Below are 24,615 nucleotides of genomic sequence, written 5' to 3' on the forward strand. Positions count from 1 at the left end.
CAGTCTATGGGATGTGGTGTTTGGCTTCTTACTAGAGGAAGAGCCTGTATCCGGGTCCTGTGTGACCTGCTGTAAAGGGAAGATTCTGAAAAGGCAGCAGAAATGCTGCCTGTGGTGTTGACTGAGGGAAGCCAGCAAGCACACAGACTCAGGAAATTCGCCCATCTTTGAAAGAGAGGTATGCCACGGAAGTGCTCAGTTCCCTCCTCGAAGCCCATTGCAGGCTCGGAGCTGAACATTCCATGCCCCAGGAGTGACCTCATCAACGCCAGCTCAGGTCCACAAGCACCCGAGGCCTCCCCTATGGTGGGCCCTGGGGAAAGAGTGAGAGCGGCTATGGCCCTGTTCTCAGGAACCTCAAGGGTGCATCGAGATACACAGACACCAACTCCACAGCATGGGATAAGAAGCATGCTCCAGAATGTTTCCAGATAGGAGTCCTGGCGGGCGGGAGCGTGGGCTCTGCTGGGGACCTGGGAAAGCTGTGAGGAGTTTCCTCCGTGTGGCCCTTGAGAAGCAAGTGCTCAGCCCAGTTTCGGGCAGAAGCTTACAGAGAAATATATTATAGTCAAGGAAAACTACTGTTTTCTGTGTGCTGGGGCTGCGAGGTGAGCATGAGAGCTAGGGACTGGAATCCTGATCTAGGGTTGCAGGGCAGGTCTTGCTGGGAGGGACTGTGTCCCACCTGGACAGTGGAAAGACAATCTGTGTCACAAGCCAATTGTCTAAGCCTTTGAATCTTAGAAAGCGTAATTTTTAAATTATGGATTATCACTTATATTATTCAGAAGGTACTTGAGGATATGTGGCATTTGCAAATGTCATCAAAATCAGCTTAATCATTTAAAAGACACTAGCCAGACGGTCTGATTGCTAATGACTTACTGTTACTGGTCGCCCCACTTGCCTGCTTTGAAGCATGAGAAATGCCCATGGCAACCCTTTCCCTCCCTAGCTTTTAATCACTGGCTCCTGTCGTTCCTAACTACTCAGTGTTGCTTATAATGTCACCTCTGGTCATCCCTGCAGCCACTGTGGCTAGGGCGCGCCAGCAGTTTACATCAGTCTGCTTCCTTCCCTGAGGCTTCCTTCAGGCCGCCTTCCCGGAGCCCGTCTGCAGGCTTCACCCCATCCTGCCGCCAGACGGTCTCCACCGACCACCAGCCTGCTGGCGCTGCCTCCTTAGCAGCTGCCCAAACCACACTTCCTTCTCCTTCTGGCACTTCTATTCATTTAGTTATTTGGTTATTTTATGTGTATGAGTGTTTGCCTGAATATCTATCTGTGTACCATGTGCTTGCCTGGCGCCCATGGAGGCCAGAAGAGGGTGCCAGTTCCCCTGGAACTGGAATTGCAGACAGTTGTAAGCCTTCGTGCGGTTGCTAGAAATCAAACTGGGGTCCTCTGGAAGAGCAGCAAGTGCCCTTAACTTCTGAGCCCTCTCTCCAGCCCTTCCTGGCTCTTGTTTCTACCATGCAGAACCCATGAATCTTATTAGGCTCTTCCCTCTCGCCAAGCCTAATCCATATCAGACGGCAGCTTCATGTCTCCAACACTAGCTTTTGCTGCTGCCCCCTGTAGACGCTCTTTTCTCTGCATCCCACTGCTTCCTGGAGCCTGGGCTCCCTGCATATCCCACTCTTGGGATCGTTGATAACATCTCTCCCTTGCTAGACTGAGAGCTGCTCCTCTGTGGGCATGTGGAGACTCTGGGAAGGTGGTCATTAGTTGATGCTGATACCTTGGGCTTCTGGAGTTTGTGCTCTTCTCTGAGCAGCTAGAACAGAAGCATGCACCACAGCGTCTGTGGAGACTAAGCTTAGTGCAGGGCACCGTGCACTGTGTATACTTCAGTCACCACAAACTTGGTAAGCAGTTCGAATTGTGGATGAGCTCACTTGGAGCATCTCGTTGAAGTTTGCATGCACGCACACACTTCCCTAAGTATATGTGTGTGCAACTTCAACAATAACAGTTATCACTATAAAGGACAATACAGTATCAATCCCTGTGTATTCATTTAATAAATGTCCTAAAGATGTTTGTGTTGATACTAACTTTACAATGTTCACCAACAAGACCACAGCTTGTTGTGAAATGAGCTCGGAAGTTACATCTTAGTGTCCCCGATTTGGTGCTAGTGAGACACACCTCAATGCAGTTCATCCCATGGTAGCTGGAGATTTTTTCATCCAGAGTCCTATAGTCAGCCTGCTGACTGGACGCCAGTCAGATCTGCCCTCCCCAACAGTGTCCTTTGTGCTCCTGGGCAAAGCTCCGTATCCATGCCCCCAGGTTTCTGAGTCATCAGCACCCAGAGGTGCTACTTTTGTCCTTCCCCAGTGAGCCATTGCAATCCCTGTAGCCTGCTTGCTGACTTGAGACCAGCATTACAAACAGGAGTGTATGGCGTCCAACAAGCAGACGTTGTTGCTAGGGGTTCTCCACTTTCCCACAGCTGTAACAAGACCTGCCATTCAGTAATTAGTAACTGACCATACGACTTAGCACTCCTAGGACCCCAAAACTATAGTGGGTGGAGGGCCAGCATGCCTTATGTACAATAAAAATACCATCGGCAGCTTTAAATTTGTTTATTTTTATTTTATGTGAATTGGTATTTTGCCTGCATGTACATCTGTGTGAAGGAGCCAGATGCCCTGGAACTAGAGTTACGCTTGTGAGCTGCCATGTGGTGTTGACAGAGGTTTCTGTCCTACCCAGTCCTGCAGTCATTCAGTCCCAAAGAAATCACACAGAGGTCTGCATTAATTATAAACTGATTGGTCTATTATCTCAGGCTTCTTATTAACTCTTACAACTTATATTGGCCCATAATTCTTGTCTGTGTTAGCCACGTGGCTTGGTACATTTTTCAACGAGGCAGTCACATCTTACATCCTCTGTGTCTGGGTGACGACTGCAGACTGAAACTTCCCTCTTCCCAGAATTCTTATTGTCCCGCCTCCACTTCTTGCCTGGTTACTGGCCAATCAGTGTTTATTTAAAATACAAGTGACAGGGTGTACCATTGTCCCACAGCAATGTGGGCGCTGGGAATTGAACCCAGGTCCTCTGGAAGAGCAGTCAGTACTCCTAACCACTGAACCATCTCTCCAGCCCCACTGGTACCTTTAGAATTGATCTAGAACAGGTGTTCTCAACTTGAGGGTCATAATCCCTTTGGGGGGGATGTCAAATGACCCTTTCACAGAGGTCACATATCAGATATTTACATTACAATTCATAGCTGTAGCAAAATTATAGTTATGAAGTAGCAATGAAATGATTTTATGGTTGGGGGTCACCCCAACATGAGGAATTATATTAAAGGGTCACAACATTAAGAAGGTTGAGAACCACTGTTCTAGATGAAGATAATATGTTTTGCCCTTGGCTGAACAGAAAACCATCCTAGCCTCTTCTGAGCCCCAGGTTCATTTGCTTCTGAGGCAATAGGTTCCCACTTTTCTGTAGAAAGGATTGGAAAAAAAAAAAGAATCAAATTAGAAAGTCTTAACTTTGATCGTCAAGTCTGCTTTCTCCCTTCTCTGATTTGGTTAAATTGTTGTTGTTGCTGCTGCTGCCGATCTCAAACATGGCACAAGCAAATGATCCCTTCTCAGACAATCTCACTGTCAGTCTGGTAGGTGCCACCAAGACTGTGGTTGTTGGGCTGGAAGATAAATTTACAAGCACTGTGCTTGTGCCCTCCCCTTTGTTTCTCCACACACTGGCCCTGCCCAGGTGGCTCTGCCCAGCCATTGCTTGGGCCCCCACAGTTGCCCAAGAGGCCACGGCTGGGCACGTGCTCCACGTCGCATTTCTCAGATCCTCTTAAATCCTACTGTACCAGTCACTCACGCTGAAAGAATGAGGAAGGAGACAGACTGGAGCAATGCATTATAGAAATGCCCGATAACCAAGAAAAGAACTCTCCAGGGCTTTCAGCCAGAACACCATCTTGATGCCAACCCTCTGATGTTGTGTGGATCCTCTTCCAGGACAGCCCTTTCGCTACCGAAGCCCTGTTGGTGTGCCCACTCCGTGAGCTTTCCCCAAGCCCTAGCTGCAAGCAACTGGGGGATGGGGCAGGAAAGGCCACTCCCTTCCTTAACCAATTAGCCTACCTGATAAAGTAGACTTGCTCCTGGCAAACTCAGCTGCTATCCCAGGAAAACCAAGTACCTTGGCTCTCTGTGCGTTCAAGGCCAACCTTGTCTATATAGAAACTTCTGTCAGGCAGGACTACACAGTGAGACCCTGTCTTAAGGAAACAAACAAAACAGTGTATCCTGTAGTTTTGCACACAAGGTTGCTCTACAAGCACGTGCCGCTAACACAGTAAGCCCCATCTGCGACTGTGAGCTGAGCGGACTTCTTTCTGACTGAGTCAAAGCCGCTGAGCCTAAATGATCCCAGCAGTAACTGGTGCTTTCACTCCCGGCTGAGGGGGTGGGGGAGCCCACAATTTGTCATATGTGATTCATGTCCACCCTCTCACCTGGTGTTTCACAGATGCATTGTCTTAGCTGTCGTAAGTGTCTGCGCCTGGGAGGGTGCCTTCCTCTGTTTTGTAAAATGCCAAGCAATACCACTGTGATATATAAATAATGATAATTAGAAGACAGCCTCAAATAATTTGACATGCAGATTGAAGGGAAAAGTGGTACTTTTTTCTTAATACCCTAGAATTTGAATCCGAGATGGCATTCAAGCAAAAAGCATATTGGTTCTTGTCAGACATGGATGGTTCAAACGTTCTTATGTCTGAGGTCAGACTTTGGAAGAGGCAAGCCAGGCTTGGAGCACGTAGGGCATCGAAACTGGGTCGAGGCCATAAAGACTCTGCCACGGCTTTGTGGCTGACAAAGATGATGGTGAGTCTAGGAGATAAGGCTCCCACACTTGCAAGAGTTTCCGTTTTTCTGGTTCTTGGTGGCAAATAGAAGATCGAGGTTTTGGGTAGTGGAAAGAGCATAGGACCACAAATTCCAAAGACGGGCTGTGGACAGCTATGCAAGCTGGTCACTGTCTCGGAGCACACCAGCTGTCACAGTTAGACTCGCTCGTTCCTATGCCCTGCATCGTTCTCATGGAGTTCTGATTCTGTGTCTCCCATCACCAAGTCCACCTCCTGTTTCTGTCGGGAGAACCCATGATCGTCTGGCTAAGCAATCTCCAGTCCATTACCTAAGCCGTTCCAGCTACCCCACCAATGAGGCATCTCCTTCAAAGCCTCAGCAGCTCCTTACTGTCTGCTGATGAGAAAGTCAGACTCCAGCTGGACCCCTGAGGGACTATTGGGTGTGAGTGATGGGCTGTCAACTCAAACAAGAATAAGGAACAAGGTTGAGCATAGATGGTAAGCACTTTGCTTCGCGGCAGGGCTTGAAGTCAAGAGCTCAAGCCGTATCTTCAGTGTTCAGACATCTCCAGCTGATGGACACGAGCGCTGCCAGCAGCCAGACATCTCCATCTCCCCCAACACCTCCAGGCTGACTCATGCCTGAGTCACTAATAACAACATAACATACCTGGCTTAACAGGGACAAAGCACAGATGTCCACATCTCCCCTCATGTAGAGAAGTGTTCCTACACACACACACACACACACACACACACACACACGCGCGCGCGCGCGCACGCACGCACGCACGCACTCAGCACCTGAAATGTACCGTCTCTGAGCTCTTCCAACCCACGCTTGAATGTATTGCTCTGTCCCATGATATTCTTCCTTGCCATGGCTGTTTGTCAAAACCCAGCTCAAACAGTATTTTCTTCAAAGCCTCTCGTTAGCCTGCCACAGAAGTTAGTCATTCTTCCTTTTTTGTGTGGCATCCCTGCCAGGTTGTGTCGCACACTGCCTTTCACTGTCAGCATCTCTGCCACTGCTATAACCTCATACCTGCAAACCTCACTCATCTCTCAGATCACAGGATCGCCCTTGGGAGGGAGGCATCCACTCGCCTCTACATCGAAAGCAGCCCCTTCTCTTGCGATAATACTCCAAGACTGTTCTGCACAGCACTTACCACAATCATTTGTTAGACCGCACCTCCAGTCCACACTGTGCATTCCGTAAGGACAGGAATGATGATTTGTTGATCTACGTATAGCCAGAGCTTGGTACCAGTCTGTCAACCTCGGGTCCACAGAGGGATGGCAATAGGGACTCCAAGTCAGGCTCACGTCAGACAGAAAAGACCTAGGCAGTCTCATAACCAAAAGTTCCCAAGTTCCCCAAGGACAAAGGAGTGTAGGCTTATATAGGATCTTGGGATCTTGGACTTCGCCATAGAGGAAGGGAATTTCCAAGGAGAAGGTAAAAGGCAGACCGTGGAGCAGAGCTTATTGTATGTTCGCTTATGTATGTTCACATGTGTTCTGGAACATGTGCCCATGTCCTGATGGATCCAGTTCTAGCTTTATGTCAGAGGGAGCTGGGCCAGTGGCATCATGGCTTCGTGGCTGTGCTGCTCTTTGTTGTGTGCACTCGTTCATTCTTGTTTCCCCTGGATAGGGGTGTGGTCAGCACTTTCCCTGTAGTCTCCTGTTGTGCACATAAGCCCACTGAAGGGGTGAGGAAGCAGAAATGCTACAAGGCTACAAGTATTAAGTGCAGTTACCATGCACTCTTGGGAGCTCTCCCCTAGCTTCATCTTGAGAAATGGTGTTTTGAATGAATGAATGCTTGTATCAGTCATTCACATGGCTTAGTGAATATCAGAACAAAGGCTAGAATGCAAGAGTGCCTGAAGCCGCTGTGGTGACTGCCATGCCTTCCCACATAGTGTCTGTGACCACACACACACACACACACACACACACACACACACACACACAGTGGGTACTGAGAGCTTGCCATTGTTCTTTGCCAGCTCCTAGGACATTAGCACTGTTTGCTATGCATTTAGAATGTGGATGTGTTTGGGTTGGTGGACCATAGGAATAAAGGACAGTGGAACAGTCTAAAAAGCATGGTGCCAGGATGATCCAGTAATTCCCCGAGAGGCGGCTCTAATGTGTTAGGCCCAGGCCTGTGAGAAGGAAAGGTGGTGTGCACAGCAGCCTGGAAGAAGACACTCCCCTCCTTGAGTAGAGATTAACTCTCTGTCTAGCGTTTCTGTAGGGCATGAAGAGTTTTCACTTTTATATTCCTGTGCTTCTACTTCTTCCTCCAGAGCAGGCGGTCTATTACTATAGCAGTATTGGGATATGGGAAGTCCTTCTGCATATGTGTTGCTTTTGTTGGTTGATAAATAAAGCTGTTTTGGCCAATGGCTTAGCAGAGTAAAGCCAGGCAGAAATCACAACAGAGATAGAGAGAGTAGGTGGAGTCAAAGAGATGCTATGTAGGAGAAAGATGCCAGAACCTTACCAGTAGGCCACAGCCTCATGGTGATACATAGATTAGTGGAAATGGGTTAATTTAAGATATAAGAGCTAGCTAAGAAGACACTTGAGCCATTGGCCAATCAGTGTTGTAATTAATATAGTTTCTGTGTGATTATTCGGGTCTGGGCGGCAAGGAAACAAACAAGCAGTATCCACTTACAGTATTGAAAGTATTCTGAGATGTTTTCATCCAGGGAGTCCTGCAAACCCCCTGCCAACTATATGTGGTACTTGGTAGAAACTGGCTCACACCCGTTACTGTTTCTCTTGTTTCCTGTGTGCCTTGTTAAACTCACAGGTTTTTAACTTCATTCTTACATGCAAAGAAAATAATTTAGGGGGAAGGGTCATAGAGCATTCTTGCCTAGCCAGTGTTGACAATAGCTCTGAAATCACTTAATATCCTTGTGGGTATCATAAAGAGAAATTACTTCTTAGGATCTTCTAGCTGATACAGAAAACAGATTCAGTCATATCCTCGCTCTGTGTGCCTGCAGGGCCTGGACACCTTCAATGTGAAGCAGAAATTCTTCTCCAGCAACTGTGAGCCAATGACCTCCTTTCCTGTGCCCTATGACCTGCCCCCGGAGCTCTATGGGAGTAAAGGTGAGATACGGATGAAGGGACACAGGCCAGTAACCCAGGAGGTGCCCCTGGTCTCCCTGTGAGCCTGGCTCCTGGGAACCTCTGAAGCTCAGACTTGAGAGGATTCTTACTTCCCTCTCTGGGGCCACTCGGGCCATGTGGTTCTCAGGCTGCTCACTCTGAGAACCCATTTGCGCTCAGTTATCAAGAATCCTAAAGAGCTTTATGTGAGCTTCGTGTGTGTGTGTGTGTGTGTGTGTGTGTTTGCATTTGTGTTCACTATAATGGAAACAAAACTGGAAAATGGGTGGTGGTGCCCACCTTTAATCCCAGTATTTGGGATCTCTGTGAGTTCAAGGCCAGCCTGGTCTACAGCACAAGCTGGAAAATGTTTAAATAGGTGTTGATTTGTTAGTTTTAAAATAATAAACCATTGTAGTATGTTTCATGGCCAGTTCCAAAACCAAAGGACAAACGTAGGGATGGGGGTGGTCATCTCATGTTTTCAAAAGCATCTTTAGTGTGCAGCTTAACAGCTGGCTGCTGAGCCCTCTCCGCTGCTGTCACTTGGTCTGTTGTGATGTCACTGTGTATGTAGCTCTACACACTAACATAAAAGTGAGGATAGCTTGATGGTATTATGTCACTGTGAAATAAATTTGATTCACAGCCACACCCCCAAGAGAGGTCACTAGGCCATACTTTGAAATCTGCTGTACTTTCCTAGAGGTTATGACCAAGTATACTTCCCAGTAGGAAAGCCATAGGACTGTCTACAGCAGCAGTTCTCAACCTGTGGGTCATGACTCCCTCGATACCCTGCATATCAGATGTGTACATTACGATTCATAACAGTGACAAAATTACAGTTATGAAGTAGCAAAGAAATGATTTTATGGTTGGGGTCACCACAGCGTGAGGAATTAAAAGGGTCACAGCATTAGAAAGGTTGAGAACCACTGATCTACGGGGTCAGACATCTTCCTCCAGGCCAGGCGTCATCCCAGGCTGCTGAGCATCCATTATAGGCTGCTGAGCAGCTGTTGTCACCCCAGGAATGTTAGTCTTTGAGGTGGGTCCAGGGTGGTAGAGATGTACAGTTTCTAACTTCAAATGCAACTGCTTACTATCCAGTCATAGCTTAGATCCTCTGGGAAACAGATGACTTCATGAGCGGCCAGGAATGTGCAGATGTGCGAAGTCTGAGCAGGGAAGGTTTTAATGACATCACTCCATCAGTAGTCCTCAGTCTTCAGTCCCTCGATGGAGTCCAGGCAGCCTGTCTTCCCACAGCACTGCCAGCTGGGTCTGGCAAATTCTCCGCCCTCTGTCTCCCTTTGGGACTTTCTTGGTAAACCGAAACTCCCCATCTAGTGGACCCCTTTCTCAGGATTGTGTCGACATATGCGGACAAAGACCTGTGTCCTGCTGCCAGCATGCTGTCCTGCAGCCTGCAGGTGGCATTGCCTCTCTCTGGCTGTTTACAGTTACGAGGATGACTCTTCTGTTGAGCGTGCAGAGTTTGGCATCCACATCCATCCTAACAGCAAGGTTACATAGATTTTAACCAGGATTTCAGAGTGTGACCACCTTAGCCTCAACCGAAATAAAACTTAAAAGGGGAGGGCATGATTCAGAATAACTTACTTATGTGCCAACTGCCCAGCTTACTAGGTAGCCTTGGGCCGTTGACTTTTAGACCTGTGTCTAAAGGCAAAATGGGGGATGCCAGTGTCTCCTGCGGGGCTATTGAGAAAACTAACCGAGATGAAGTCTGTCCAGTGCTTAGCACGGTCCCTAGTTCAGCCAACAGTCAATAGACGTTGGCTGGGTTTATTGTAACCATCCTTATTGCAAGGTTAGTCTAGTCCCGTGCACACTGCACAGTGAACTAGTGTGACCCCAACCTCTGTCCTTCCTGAACAGCAGCTTTCATGCTACATTTCTGTCTGTCCTCTCTCTTTTCTCTTAAGTCATTGAGTTCTAGAGAAGAATGGCCTAGGACGGTGGCTTTGGGTCTTGCCTGCTAGAGTCTGACTCTGAGCCTTGCCTTCCCCAGCCGTGGCTGGATTCCAGCCCCATCCAGGAGTCCTTGTCTCCAGAGGAGCAGAAAAGCAAGAACGGGAGAGATCATGAGCCAGAAAATGCCCTGCAGTCCCTTCCCCTCTGTTAGGAACAACTCCTAACAACTCACAAGTTTGCCCGTGGTAGGCATTATCCTAGACTGCAGGAAGTTAGGTCTCTATCATGACCAGTGAGTAGAACGCTTTATACAGTAATTTGTTGAATTTTTGTTTCTTAGGCTTTTTCTTTGAAAGATACTTTAAAAGAAATTGGAACATTATGTTTTATCAGTATTATTTTATCTCCTGCATTCCTTCAGCAGTGTGTAGAATAATGCCGGTAATGCAGATGTTACCTTTCAATTCCAGCCACTGTTCTAGAGCCGTGACCCGTACAGAGGTGTTTCACTGAGGCAAGGGAAAATGGGTTGTTAAGACCATTTCAAAAGCACTTCATGTTTAAAAGTGATTCTTGAACCATGGCAACACACACAATGTCTGATGCCATTTTTTAAAAAATCAGAGGTTCACACAAAGAGCTTACTTAGTGTAGGAGCATCCCACTGTGAAAACTTGGCCAGATATTATCTTGGAACAAAGAAAATGATCAGAGAAAATGACAAAAGTTAACACTCAAGTTCCAGGGTGCCTGGCTTTGGGTTGCCCTTGGCAGTTTTCTACAGTTACATAACAACAAACCTACTGTGTGTGAGCACCACTACTTGAACTCTGGCTGAAACAGGCAGATGGGTCCTCACCCTCATCACGTTTAGCTTACTCTTTTGAAAAGTGTGTTTAGAAAAATGCATTTTAATAATAGAAATGGTGGTTGTAAAATTATTCCCTTCTTCCCATGCCAGGGTTGGAACCCAGGGCTAGCATGTGTGGGGCAGGTTCTCTACTACTGAACCACAACCAGCTCTGTAGGTTTTTAATCTTTATACAATTGTACATTTTCGTTGAACTTCTCCTATTCCTTCCCCCTTCTTACCCCCCCCCCACCTCCCATTAGTTCCTTTTGTGTCCCCAGACTGCTTCTTTTCTCCCTGGTATAAAGGGTGTGATATGTATATATAAAAATCTAGGAGCCAAATTCCCTTTTCCTGCAGCCAACATAACCTCATTCTTGTTAGTGGCCGAAATGCTTCTATTATATACATGTGACATTCTCTGCACCCATTCCTCTGTGGGTAGACACCAGGCTGGTTCTGTAACTGAACCACTCTGAATGTTGCAGTGTCCTGGTGTACAGGAGTCTCTGCGATATGTGGTGGAGTCCTTCGGCGAAACCAGCCAGGAGCGGTGTAGCTGGGTCATACGGTAGATCTCTTTGTGGGTTTGTGAGACACTTCTTTACATAGTATCTGGGCTGGTTTACGTTCCCACCAGCAGTGTAGCACAGCAAGTGCTGGCAAGGATGTGTGTAAAGGGAACCCACAGACTCCTTGGGAACAAATCACCAGCCCCTTAAAACATGGTAGTGCCGTCTATCCCATTGTTGAACATTGAGTCTGAAGAGAACGCAAAACGGCCACCATACCATCTCTGCTGTGATAGTCTTTGTATCGTATGTGAAAGAACAAAGTATGAGAAAGTTGGAGAAAAGCCTGTCTTGCTTTGACCTAATAGTGCTGAAAGCCAGAGATGTGTCTCAGTTCCATGTTAGGGTGTGTGTATGAGCCCCTGGGGCTGGGTCCTCGGTTCCATGTTAGGGTGTGTGTATGAACCCTGGGGCTGGGTCCTCAGTTCCATGTTAGGGTGTGTGTATGAGCCCCTGGGCTGGGTCCTCGGTTCCATGTTAGGGTGTGTGTATGAGCCCCTGGGCTGGGTCCTCAGTTCCATGTTAGGGTGTGTGTATGAGCCCCTGGGGCTGGGTCCTCAGTTCCATGTTAGGGTGTATGTGTGAGCCCCTGGGGCTGAGTCCTCAGCTAGATATTAGGGTTGTGTGTATGAGCCCCTGGGGCTGTGGTTCCTAGAGGGAACGTATCACCCTGTGCCAGGTAACTCCATTTAAACTGTGTGTGTGTGTGTGTGTGTGTGTGTGTGTGTGTGTGTGTGTGTGTGTGCATGTCGATGTGTGTGTGTTGTATATAAACTGTATTATACAAACATGTATATTATTTTAAATAAGCTTATAAAATAATATATCTCCTTATGGCTTTGTCAAACACCCTTGGATAATTATCCCTCCTTCCTCGCTCTCCGTTTGCCCCCCACATCCCTTTCCTCCATCACACCTGTGTCCTCCACGTCCCCTTCCTCCATCACACCTGTGTCCTCCACGTCCCCTTCCTCCATCACACCTGTGTCCTCCACGTCCCCTTCCGCCATCACACCTATGTCCTCCTATCCCTCTCTATTTAAAAGGTAACAAGGTTATCCGTACGTAGTATTCTTCTTTCAAGTTTTTGACGTCCTTGTGGAGTCCCAGAAAAGAACAAGAAGAGTACAGTACAAGAGTTCCCTTGTGCCTCCCCCCCCCTCCGAGATCAGCAAGTCGGTATTTTCTTCCGCTTGCATCCTTTCTCACAGTTTGAAATCTGAAGACATATATCTTTTCCCTAAATACTTGAGTGTCTAGTTCCTGGAGGTAAAGGCATTTTCTTCCACAAGCACAGTGTCCTTATCAGGGTCAGCATTGCAGACGGAGTCTAGGCTTTTCCTGGGCAGAATACATTCACACTTCTCAGAGCGAAGTGGAAAGCCCAGGTTTCATGCTGTGTTCGTTTATCCTGCTTTTAGTCTCCATTAACAGGGGACGGATCCACAGTGGTGGGTGCTTCGTGGCATTTACACTTTGCAGAAGCATAGGCTTCGTCGTTCACCTCCAGACCTGCCTTCTGATTCATCTTCCTGGTCTCTCCTCTAACCACAGGCAGTTCTGTCTCCCCTGCATGCAGACCCGCCATGTCCCTCTGCTGTTTCCGTTATAGTCCAGGAAGAAAAGAAAAGACCCTAAGCTCCAGCTGGCTTGGGGTTAGCTTTGGAATTTAATCCAAGTACACATTGCTGGTCTCCAGCAGACCCTCCAAGATGAGCTTTCTGGGCTGGGGCCTGCAAGGATCTTACTCTAACAGGCTGTCAAGGGAGGCTCTTACCAACCAGGCTAGGGAACCAACCTTAGACACAGTGACAACGACGTACAACCACCTGCTTTACTGTCTGCCACTTTGGGAGTAAGTTCCCCCATGGGGCTCACACATCTGGCTCACCTCCTTTCTGTCTGCGGCACCTAGTAAAGCCCCTGTCACTTAAGAACCTGTTCCAAATGCATGTGTGAATAAGTTACCCAACATAGTCTTCGGAGAGGTTTTTAGAGGTTTGTTTAAAACAGTGAGTATCAGTGTGGAATTCCGATAGTCACAGGTACAAAGATACAGTAAAGTTCTGGCTACCCTCTTCTCCCTGTGGCTGTTTTTCTGTCTCTGCAGGTGGTATCAGACCTGTCAGCCAGCATAGGAAATGATCTACCCAAGGATACTGGCGTTCTGCTGCAGGGCATCTGCCAACAGGGAGCTCCCCAGGTCCTTGCCTATACTGTTTCCTGATGCTGAGGGAAGGAAGTTAGTTAGCTGGTAGGTTACCAAGTCTGTATCATGCCAGGCCTCACTATCAAGTACTCATGCGGATGAAGCAGGGCCAGTGTCACCCCAGAGCGTGTGGAAAAGATGTGTGTGTAACAGACCCAGGCACAGGAGGTGATGTCTCCTGTTTCCAGTGAGAGAACAGGGTGCAGATAGAGTGGAAGTCAGGTCCAAGGCCATTGCCCCTCAGACCCTGGGGTTGCCACACTCCAACAAGCTTGGTGAACTAGCAAGAAAGGGTTTGATGCTGGGCTTTCAATGCCAAAGACAACAAGGACGTTAGGATAACGTGTTGCCGTCTTCAGAACTCCTTCAGATCTTTCAGTGCATGGCTCTTGGAGTGCTTGCTCGAGAAGGCTCAGCACAGACAGGCTGTCCTCTGAGCTGCCGTCACTTCTGTTGAGAAGGGGGGAAGGTTCCCAAAGTCAGGTTTGCAGTGCCGGGTCACTGCCTGGCAGTCCTTAGGATGGTGTCAATCTGTTTACAATGCACACTGTGGCCCTAAAAGTCCATAGGTTTGTATTACTTCCCGAGACAGTGATGGGGGCTTGCTTTTAAGATGGGATGCATCTATACCCTGCCCGTCTCCTGGTTCTTTTGAAATGGTTTGACTCTAGCCATAGCGTTATATTGTAAGAGTGGTTTGTTGAAGGTCTCAGTTTTAGTTTAGAACATCAACGAGACTGGCTTATCAGTGGTTAAAGCAGTGGGCATACAAGTACGAGGACTGGAGTTTGAACCCCCAGAACCCACATAACCATCAGGTGACATGGTGACCCACTTGTAATTCTGGTGGTCAGAAGGTGGTGGGATTGCCACAGTAAGCTGGCCAGTCAGATAGCTGTATTGGCAAGCTCCAGGTTCAACTGAGAGAGCCTGCCTCGGTGAATAAGATGGAGAATGACTGTGGAAGACTTCCAGTGTCAACCTCAGGTGCGTGTGTGCATGTGTGCACGTATGTCAAGAGGAGCTCCATTTAGTGAGCCTCCTCATTGTGCTAGGAGCCTGCACAGGCATTCTTGCCAGAGTACAAATCCAGGCCTGTTGTTTCTGTGACATTGGTCTTCAGTCATCTATGCATCTGTACGTGTCACCCAAGACCTTGGTTAAATGACCAGCTGAGAGCGGAAATGTACCAGCTGCTGCTGTCCTTTCTTCAGCGTCCTAAAAGAAGAAAGAGACAAAGAGATGGTTCAGTGGGTGAAGTGTTTGCTATGGATGCTTCATAAAGAATGAACATAGTGGTTTGTACCTGTATCCGCAGTGTGAGGGCGGGATCCCTGGGGTTTCTGGCTAGTCCTCCTCACCCAGTAGTGAGCTGAATTCTATAAGACCTTGTCTCAGAAAATGAAGTGAAAAGTAACAATGAAGATGCCCAAAGTTAACCCTTGACCTCCACACGTCGCGTGCACAGGTAAAGAGGGTGGGGCAGGTAACTGCTGTACATTACGTCTTTGTTATGCGCCAGGTGCTAGAGCGTGCAAGCTACGTGGCTTCATCCAGCTTTCTCCTGGTCTGTCCCCCTGGTCTGCTCATCTGACCTTCAGTTCTAACATGAGCCTTTCCCAAAGCCATTGTCTGCAGGTGACATCATTGGGGACTGAGTCAGAAAATTTTCTTCACAACTTGGAGATGTGAGCACCAAATGCTTTGATCCCAGCAGACAGGATTCTGTGGTACTGTCCAAACAAACGTCCTGTGATGTGCTCTCTCCCCAGATCGGCCGTGGATTTGGAACATTCCCTATGTCAAAGCACCCGATACACATGGCAACATGTGGGTGCCTTCTTGAGACAAGGTGCTATGAAGTCTGAGTGTAAAACATTGAATGTTCTTGTTTGTACCGAATGTTCACCCGCCTTAAAATCTTCTTATTCGCACCCATACAAAACCCTTTGCAAAAGTCAGTTTTGGTTATGTGTCTGATAGTCATTGTCAACATTCTCACTAAGAAAGAGAAGCGTTATTTTCTTAATTCACTTTTGTATGTTCTTGGGATGGAGATATTAAACTTCATAGTGTTTAAAATGTGTATGTGCCTGGAGTGAAATGACCAATCCCCAGCAAGCATGCAGAAAGCAGGCGTGGTGGGGCTGGAAAGATGGCTCAGAGTTTAAGAGCATTGCCTGCTCTTCCAAAGGTCCTGAGTTCAATTCCCAGCAATTACATGGTGGCTCACAACCATCTGTAATGAGGTCTGGTGCCCTCTTCTGGCCTGCAGGCATACACGCAGACAGAATATTGTATACATAGTAAATAAGTAAATATTTAAAAAAAAAAAAAAAAGCAGGCATGGTGGCTGGGCACTCGGAACCAGTGTGGGTGATGGGATCCCTGAGTTTCGCTGGCCAGACAGCCTAGCCCGGATGGTGAGCTCGGGGTTTAGTGATGGTGCCAGCTTGACTTCATGTTGGGTGTTTCCACCATCCATGGCCAGAGATGCTCTTCCTTCACCTGCTCAGGGAAAGAACAGAAGCATTTGTTCTCACCACCTTGACAATTTTCAATCTTCCTGGATCCCAGGAACCAACCTGCTATGGAAGAAAGCTAGGGAAACCTCTATACTGGCAGTAGAAGCCAGCATTCGCCAGCCCTGCTCCAAGATAGCTAAGATCCCTGTCCACTGACCCTCCAGCTGCAAGACTAAAGTGATGAAAGTACTGCTGCAGGGAGTCCGCACCAACACCTGGAAGGCAGACGTGATGCTTGGGGTCACAAGTGCACAGCATGCACAGGCTGAAAAGGGTGTGAGGCTTTTCTGCCATGCCTGTTGCTAAGCATTATGGTGATCCTCAAGTCCCTGACTTGCTTTGTCTGCTTGCCATAGATAGGTCCCCTGGTCACACTCTTCTAGACCAGCGGAACCCTGAAGACCCACCCAACAGAGTCTCTACAGAGTGGCCTGGGAGAAACCACAGTGGTAACATTGGAGACCATCTATACCCACGAGGTTTGCTCTCCAAGTGTCTGCAGACCTCTGCCACTCACGGACACGGGCTCTGCAAAGAGCAAGTCTGAGCCCGGCCAGCCAGGTAGTTGGCGCTGCGTGTTTTCTAGACACAGTTGCTAGCAGGAAGTAATGCCCCGAGAACAACTGAGAACACGTGGTCACCTTTACTATATTAATGGAAGTAGCTAATTTACTCAAAGTGCTACAAAGATGGGCCACAGACCTTGCTGCTAAGGTTCCTGAGGAAACTGTGCCTCATTATTCACAGGGTCTGCCTCGACTGCCCCAGCCGAAGAAGCCCTTTCTGCCTGTGTGGAGCATAGGGCCCCTTCTGCCCATTGTTCCCTCCTCCTCTCACTCTTTGAGACCTCTCAGAAGTACCATACAGTGACGTTGTTCTACCTGCCGAGGCCCCCGCACGATGAGAAGCAGCCAGCACAGACTGCTCAGAGGAGTTTCCCACATGTGAACGAGCAAGAAACCACAGCTTGGGAGGCCGTGTTTTTCCATGTGACAGAAACAGGTCGCGCTTCCTGAGGTTCCCTCTATCTCCAGTGCTTACTCACCTTTACCCCTGTCAGCCCCCGTGCTACAGATGAGGAGCCTAGGCTTGAAGGAAGTCAGCAGCGGGATGCCCCTCATGAGGCAGTGGGCCTGAGACTCAGTTCTGCCCCATGGAAGCTCATCCATCCTGCACCGCACCGTGCCTGCCACACAGGGCAAGCTCTAGCTTCCTGTTGGGCAGTAGATGTTAGATCCGAACAGAAATTTAATGTTGTATGACTTTCAAGTAAACATGGTTTCTGTACATGACTTGGTGTGCTTAGAATAAGAATCTGGGGCCGATTTTGTCATGTCTTTTTTTTCTTCACCAGAAGTTGGGTTTCTAGACTAAAAACACCCTTACTATGAAACCATTTCTGAATGATGTAGGTGTTTTTGTGATGTTTTATTCTTATATGTCTGTGTAAGTCGGAAGAGGACATTGGAGCCCTTGGAGGTAGAGTTTCAGGTGGCTGGGAGCTGCCCGGCATGGCTGCTGGGAGCTGAACGCCAGTTCTCTACAAGAACAGTCAGCTTCTCTTCCCAGGAACATCTCTCTAGATGGTTTTTTAAGTCATTTCAGGAGGGCATTTGACTTTCTTTCATCACCAAAGAATTACCGCCACCATCCCTTTCTGAAGAATTCAAGAAAGAACTTGAGAACACACGCCTTTGATGGAAGAATACCTCAAAATGAAGGTTTACATAAGCAGTCTTGTTTATATTTATAGGTCAGCATTATACTGATGGATTGATAGGAATTACAAAATGATACAAGTCTACATTAAAGCTCACTGACAGGAATAATATAGCCTAACTGTACTATGAGGATGAACCTAGATTTTTATCGATTATATAATAAGAGCATGCTATGCATAGGTCAGATCCACTCATACTGAAGTGTTTGGAAATTATCGAGCTAGCATGCTTGTTTCAAGTAATAATCTCAGGGGCGAGAGTATTACGAACTGCCTGTTTTCCTTTCAGACAAGGCCTTCCTGTGACTCACAGGAAGCTTACTTAACTACCGTTTCTTTTTATGTTTCTGTCAACTAGTACATTATGACTCACGTAAGAGTCACACACAAGCCGTTTGCTCCTGGGAAATTCCTGTAGTGACCCAGCGTGGCTCAGGTTGTCATCCTAGAGCCCAGGCATGCCCACTGGTCCCCTAGGCATCAGCATCCACCGAGCTGACTTCTAGGAACTGTTGTCTGTGTCGTGTCCAATCTTCCTAATGACCCTATCAGAGAGGCTCTCTGAGTCTCATTTGTAGGCGGAAAAACTAAGCAGATTATTCATCCAAAAGCACATAGCTGGGATCCGAACCCAGACAATGTAGGTCCCATGCAGCAACTGTGGTAGGTGTCCCATGCTCCAGCCAGGAACAGGCTTTGTATACCTGTGATGTAACCATAGATACAAAACCGTGTGCCTTCATCTGCTGTAATAACAAATTATGGTTGGCATGGCAGAACCAGCTAGCAGCACATAAACCCAAACACTAAATGCCACATTAGTATGCAGGCCTGAGTCGCTGAATAATTTAAGGCAGCCCAGCTTCCTGCCGAGCAGGGCCCCACTTGGGTTAGAGTGCAGAGGGCTGAAAACTGCACTGTTGAGTTCTGTTATATTCTCTGGCTGACGCCTGCTGCTTCTCCCGACCTTCTAGACCAAAGTACAAGGTAGGAAAAATTGGATCAGATGTCAGATGCTGGAGAGAGAGCAAGAGGCATCCCAGGAAATTAGGTCTGGGGGTACTGGCAAAGTCAGTGACATGCAGATGGCGGTGAAAGCTTTCTAAGTCTAATAATCCGGATCCTAAGTTTTGCAGGGTTCGAAGCAGTCTGTCTCAAAGCAGAATCCAAGCAATGCATGAAAGCAGCTCTTCTCTTTAGACAGGGAGACGCCCCATTGAAACTGGTCTGGCATAACACATGTTGCTAGGGGCAGTGTCTCCCGTTCACCCTGTAGCAAGGTTTTCACAGAGCTCTTTTGCTGTTTATTAAGTAGGAGGCATTTGGGCCAAACTGCTTTTCCAATACTCACAAGTGAGAAAATGCTTGGGGTAAGATGGCCGCAAAGGCATTTGCTGGGGGTCAGTTTGGTCATAGGTGACAGTATTCATCTCTCCACACTCTCCACACTATGTATGGCACGGGAGAGTCTCTTTAGCCCTGGAGAGAAACACCTAACATTCAAGGTCACCCAGCTAGCTAGTGGACAAGAGCTGTGCCTCATCTCTGGTGCTGGATCAGCCCTGGCCAAGCCAGCACACGTCCCTTCCTGTGCCCAAGGACACAGATGATGTCATGGTATGTGCCTTGCATGGCTGTCTGGTCTTGGGTTTAGAAATTATCATAACAACTGAATGCTGATTGTGTTCAGATAATTGACTTCGCTGTAATTTACGAGGCCTTACAATCATCCGCCATTCTGTACCTTTTTTCAGTATTTTAATGAAGGGCTGCCTGAGGCAGGGTCCTTCCGTAGTTACAGAAATGGGGCTAATTAGTCGAAGCGTTGAGGAAGGCTGAGGGTGCTGAAGCCAGGGCATCGGCAATGCAATGAAGATGTGTCCGGGCCTTGGCTCTGCTCTAGAACCTGACCACCATCCTCACAAACGCTCTCTCCGCCCGGAGGCTGAAATTCCCCCAGAATCCCGTCTGCCTTCAGCTAGACTCCAGAGAAAGGAAACTGCTTCCCACACAGCTCTAGCCAGAGGGAGGGAGGCCCGGGTGCCCCAATGGACCAACCTTGAGCCACCAGGACATTCTGTAAATTGCAAGTGCATGTAATGCAGACGCCAGGGTGGCCCTGGGTAGAGAGGGAAAGGGCCTGAGAGACTGCGGAGCAGTGGGAAGCACAGTCGATTCCAAGCAAGACGTCCATCTGGGAGACGTACTGACACCGCCCTGGAGGCCCTTTTTATGTCTGCTTTGAAGAGTGTACACGAGCTTACAGATGTATTCAAAAGTCCAAATTTTGGGGGGCAGGGGGACTGGGTAAATAATTGAGCCCTGTATAATCTGAACATTCTAGAACTAATTTTTCAAACTGGGGTTCGCAACCCACGGTGAATCATGAAATTCCTTTTAGTTTAATCTAGTCAGTGGGTCACAGCCAGTACTTTTGATGAGATGGTGTAAAAAGAATACTTGTATATAGCACAGACTACTTAGTTTGGTTTTCATTTATATGCCTGAGTGTTTTCAGGATTCCCATACAAAATGTATTCCTTTCTAGGTTCTCTGGTTCACCCACCCTGAATTGACAATCACCCTGTCTAAGGCTTGAGAGTTGACACCTGGAGGTGACAGCTTCAAGGCCCTGGAGACTCATTAGAGTTGTCTAGCTTTGTCCTTTCCAGCTGTGAGAGCTTAGGCAAGTCCCCTAATGCCTGCATCTTATTCTCATCTGTAAAGTAAGGCTAACAGCTGGATAGTTCTAAAAGAGGATTGACTGGTATCCTGGGCACAACAAGAACTCATCAAAGTTGTGAAGATTCTGTTCCTGTCCATCGTAAGCAAACCTGGACCAGACAACTTTTGGAGCCCTTAGAACTTCACGACCAGCAAAGAGAAGGAACCCCGAACCCCCTGGAAACCAGCGCTCTTCCACAGCACTGCTTCCAGACTACTGACCTGTGCTTGCTTCTGGAAAATAGGGAGATTTGAGAGTCCCCGCTGCTGCAGTGGATCCATCCCCAAAGTGGGGGCTTTGTTCCTGGGAAGTCTTGTCTCCAGGCTCAGCTTTAGAAGCTCCTGAGGGTCAGCATGGAACAAGAGGCGGCAGTGAGCTGATGGCTAGGGAAGGGGGAGAAGTAGAGGTGAGGACCTAAATATGTAAAGAAAGACAGGCTAAAAGCAAACGGATGGGAAATGATATTATGCAAATGCCAGGCATAAGAGGTCTGTTGTGAGTGGATTGGTATCTCATAAAGGACTTTGCAAAGCAGATGGTATACACAGTAGACATTTCACACAAAACAAACGCCACTACGTGAAGAGGCTATAGCAAGCAAATGAGATGTGTTTCCTTATAGCTTCAAAGTGCTTGAGACAACAAAGGGTAGCTGGTGGCTTTAAATACCCCTGCTTCGCCAGTCCATAGAATTAGCTAGAACAACAACAAAAAAGAGCTAAAAAGCACTTGCAGATGCTTTTACCAGGCTGACATAGCCAGAGCCCTGCGTACCTACAGCTGCAGAAGGCTCGAGCTTCCCAGAGCATTTGACTAGTGTTCACTCCATCTGACGAGATCTCTTAAAAAGTCTCTAACTACATGTGAAATAAAAAAAAAGATGAAAATCGAGCAAACATTTGTATATGATTCACAAGCCAAAGAAGAAAAAATATTTTTTGCAAGAGATTATGAATATAACTTCCTCTACAATTTTTATAGTGCAAGTAGCATTGAACAGGAAAACTCACGGCTTTAGAGTAGAAGAAATGTTAGTGAGAACGAGTCCATCCCAGAAGAGGGGCACGATGGTTTTAAAGAGCCAGAGGGAAAAGATGTCTGTGGCAAAACAGCATTTGCCAAACATGGTGACTCACCTGGGACCACGTGCACAAGACTTGTACAAGACCAAGCCAGCCAAAATCCCAGCGTGGATGAAAAGGGGCTCATAAAGTTCCACCCCTCTCCGAGGAGCTATTGACAATTGCTAAAGGGAAGAAAAGTTGGTTTTCTTCAGAATGGAGTCCCTGAGGCTACTCATCCTCTAGTGCATGGTCCCATGCCGTTCACATACAAGCATGGTATTCTGTCTCTGTCTGTCTGTCTGCCTCTCTCTCTCTCTCTGTTTAAGAACACATGAAGTTGGGAGGAACAGGTGGTGGAGCAATAGGGGAGAAATTGGGGGGGGGAAGGGAATGGGTATTGATTTGACCCAAACATATTATATGCACTATGAATGTTAAAATCCTTTTTTTTTAAATATAAAGGCCTAAAATCTTGCCACATGCCATAAGTAGCTAGGGAAGAAAAAAAAAAAACCCCAAGAAGAAGTAGGAAAATAAATATGCAGTACAAAACCAAGTATAGAATTCATCTCAAAAATGCCATACTATAAATGTTCGTCCTTTTTAAAGTTTATCCTTAACCAAAAATAAATTGATTGAATACAACATACTAACAGAACAAAGACGAACTGTAAGATTATTATAAATAACACAAAAGGCATTGACAAAATTCAACAGTCATCTCTGCTTCATTTAAAAACTAAAAAAAAAAAAAAAACCTAGAAATAAAGAGAAATGTCTCCACCCTCAAAAAGCAACTATGGCCAGGCAGTGGCGGTGCACACCTTTAATCCAGGACTCAGGAGGCAAAGGCAGGAGGATCTCTGAATTCGAGGCCAGCCTGGTCTTCCAGGACAGCCAGGGCCATATAGAGAAACCCTTTCTTGGGGGTAGAGGGAGGGATATGACAACCCCACATCTCACAGTATCTGTAATAAACTGAAGGATTCACTCTTAAATCTTAGCAAGAATAACCTGCTCCCAGGTTATTCTCTTCTGTGTTTTTTATTTCTTAGATATTGCAATAAGACATTTTTTTAACTTAAGAAAGCAAATCTCCACTTCAGTACATAGAAACTCCTAAAGGACCACTACAACTAATGAGTGAAGACAGCAAGCTTATAGGATGCAACAGCAAACATGAAAAGATGAAACATTTGAATTTCTATGTTCAGTACAATCAAGGACAAAAATAATGCTTTAGGATAAATCCAAAAAAGATATGCAAGATCTCTGTACTGTAACAACTAGGGAGATCTATATATGTGCAGAGATAGCCCTCATTCATGAATCATCAGAATACTGCTTCTTCCCAAACCAGGTTGACATAGTCCCGATCAAGACAACATAGACTTTTTTCTGAGTTAAAAAATATCTGTCTCAAGAACCATAGTTCTTTGATTTTTAAAATGGAAACAGCTTATTACCTGCTAAGAAATAGTGAAAAAGAGCTAAGTTGGAAACCTTGCATTTCTTGACTTCAAGACCTATAAAACAATTTGAATGCTTTTTACTGGCATAATGGCTGAATAAATGGGTAATGGACAAAATAAAAAAAAATCCTGAAGTAAATGCATTCCTGCTTTCCTTCTCAAGAAGTGGCATAGAAAAAGGTGGATATCCTTTTGAACAAGATGAACCTTAAGTCTGACTTGCACAGTAAAGAAACAAGCTGGATCTGCACTGCACAGAGCAGCTATGCAAACTGGGGGAGAGAGACAGAACACTAACCTTCGAAGCAGCAATAATCCCTTAATGCACGAAGGAAAACGTTTTCAAAATCAAATGGGCATGCCAGAGATGAAAAAATAATATTCAAAATTCATGTCTAAGAAAGGACTAGTATTCCAGATATATAAAAAATAGGAATCAGTTTTTGTGTATGTGCATGCATGTGTGTTGTATGTGTATACACATGTGTGCATGTGGAAGCCAGAGTTCAACACTGGGTGTCTGAGTTGCTCTCTATGGTTTTTTTTTTTTTTTTTTTTTTTTTTTTTTTTTTGAGGCAGGGACTTTAACTGAACCTGGAGCTCACTGATCTGGCTGGGAAGACTGAGTGACTAATCAGAGTCACCTGTCCCCACCTGCCCAGGAATGCTGGGATTTCAGATATCGGCCACCATGTTCATCTTTCTCTGTGTGTGTTGGAGATCTGAACTCTAGTTGCCTGTGTGGTGAGCACTTTACAGACCGACCATCTTCCCTGCCCCAAGACCATTTTTTTTAAAGTGGACAAACTCTTCCAACCATTTACAAAGGGATATAAATGTCCAGTATGCTAGGTATCCAAAAAACACAAAACCTCAATGAGATAAGTTTATGCTAGGGATATGGGCACTGCATTGTTAGTAGAGCAGTTTCTCACAGAGCTAAACGCATCCTTACCTATGGCTTAGCACTTCACTGCTAGGCGTTTGCCCCAAAGATGAGAAGCATCCACAAACCATTGACAAGAACATTGATAAGTTTTATTTTTTAATTGAATTCATGTTTCCTAACAGTTTTATTTATGATAATGAAATTTTCTCACTTTCCTTGTTTCTGTCACAAAGCATGAATAAAATTTTGGCATATCCAATAAAACGATAACTGGGACCTATAACATGGATATGCTTCAGAAACACACTCTACACAAGAAACATGATTGTGGTTCCCGTGAGCCTGAAGACCCAGATAGGTAAAACCAAGTTCTATAAAGAAGAAAGAATCCATGGTAGAAAAAGAAAAATCAGACCCGTGGTTACCTCTGCAGGAATGTGGGTGAGGATGTGCTGGAAAGATATTTGTGGGAGCTTTGATGGCACTTAGAAGATGAAGGAGGTAGACAGTGTTTTGTCCCCCAAAGATGTACATATTTGTCAGAACTTGTCAAATGGTACATTTGCATGTTACTGGATGCAAATTTTCCCACAAAAGCAAAAATCTGAGTATGGAACTCACAATAATGACCAGCACTGGG

At 46.6% G+C, this 24,615-nt stretch overlaps 1 protein-coding gene across 1 annotated transcript in view; it reads left to right on the top strand.

The window, feature by feature from the left end:
• Positions 1-24,615, top strand: part of Tdp1 (tyrosyl-DNA phosphodiesterase 1) — a 79,451-nt gene that overhangs the window by 53,490 nt on the left and 1,346 nt on the right. Inside the window, 1 exon segment of the mRNA XM_050151512.1 lies at positions 7,900-8,008. Within this exon segment, the coding sequence (XP_050007469.1) occupies positions 7,900-8,008 (109 nt within the window).

Source organism: Alexandromys fortis, unplaced genomic scaffold, assembly GCF_014885135.2.
Source record: "Alexandromys fortis isolate MF-2015 unplaced genomic scaffold, M_Fortis_MF-2015_v1.1 scaffold_63, whole genome shotgun sequence".
Lineage (NCBI taxonomy): Eukaryota > Metazoa > Chordata > Mammalia > Rodentia > Cricetidae > Alexandromys > Alexandromys fortis.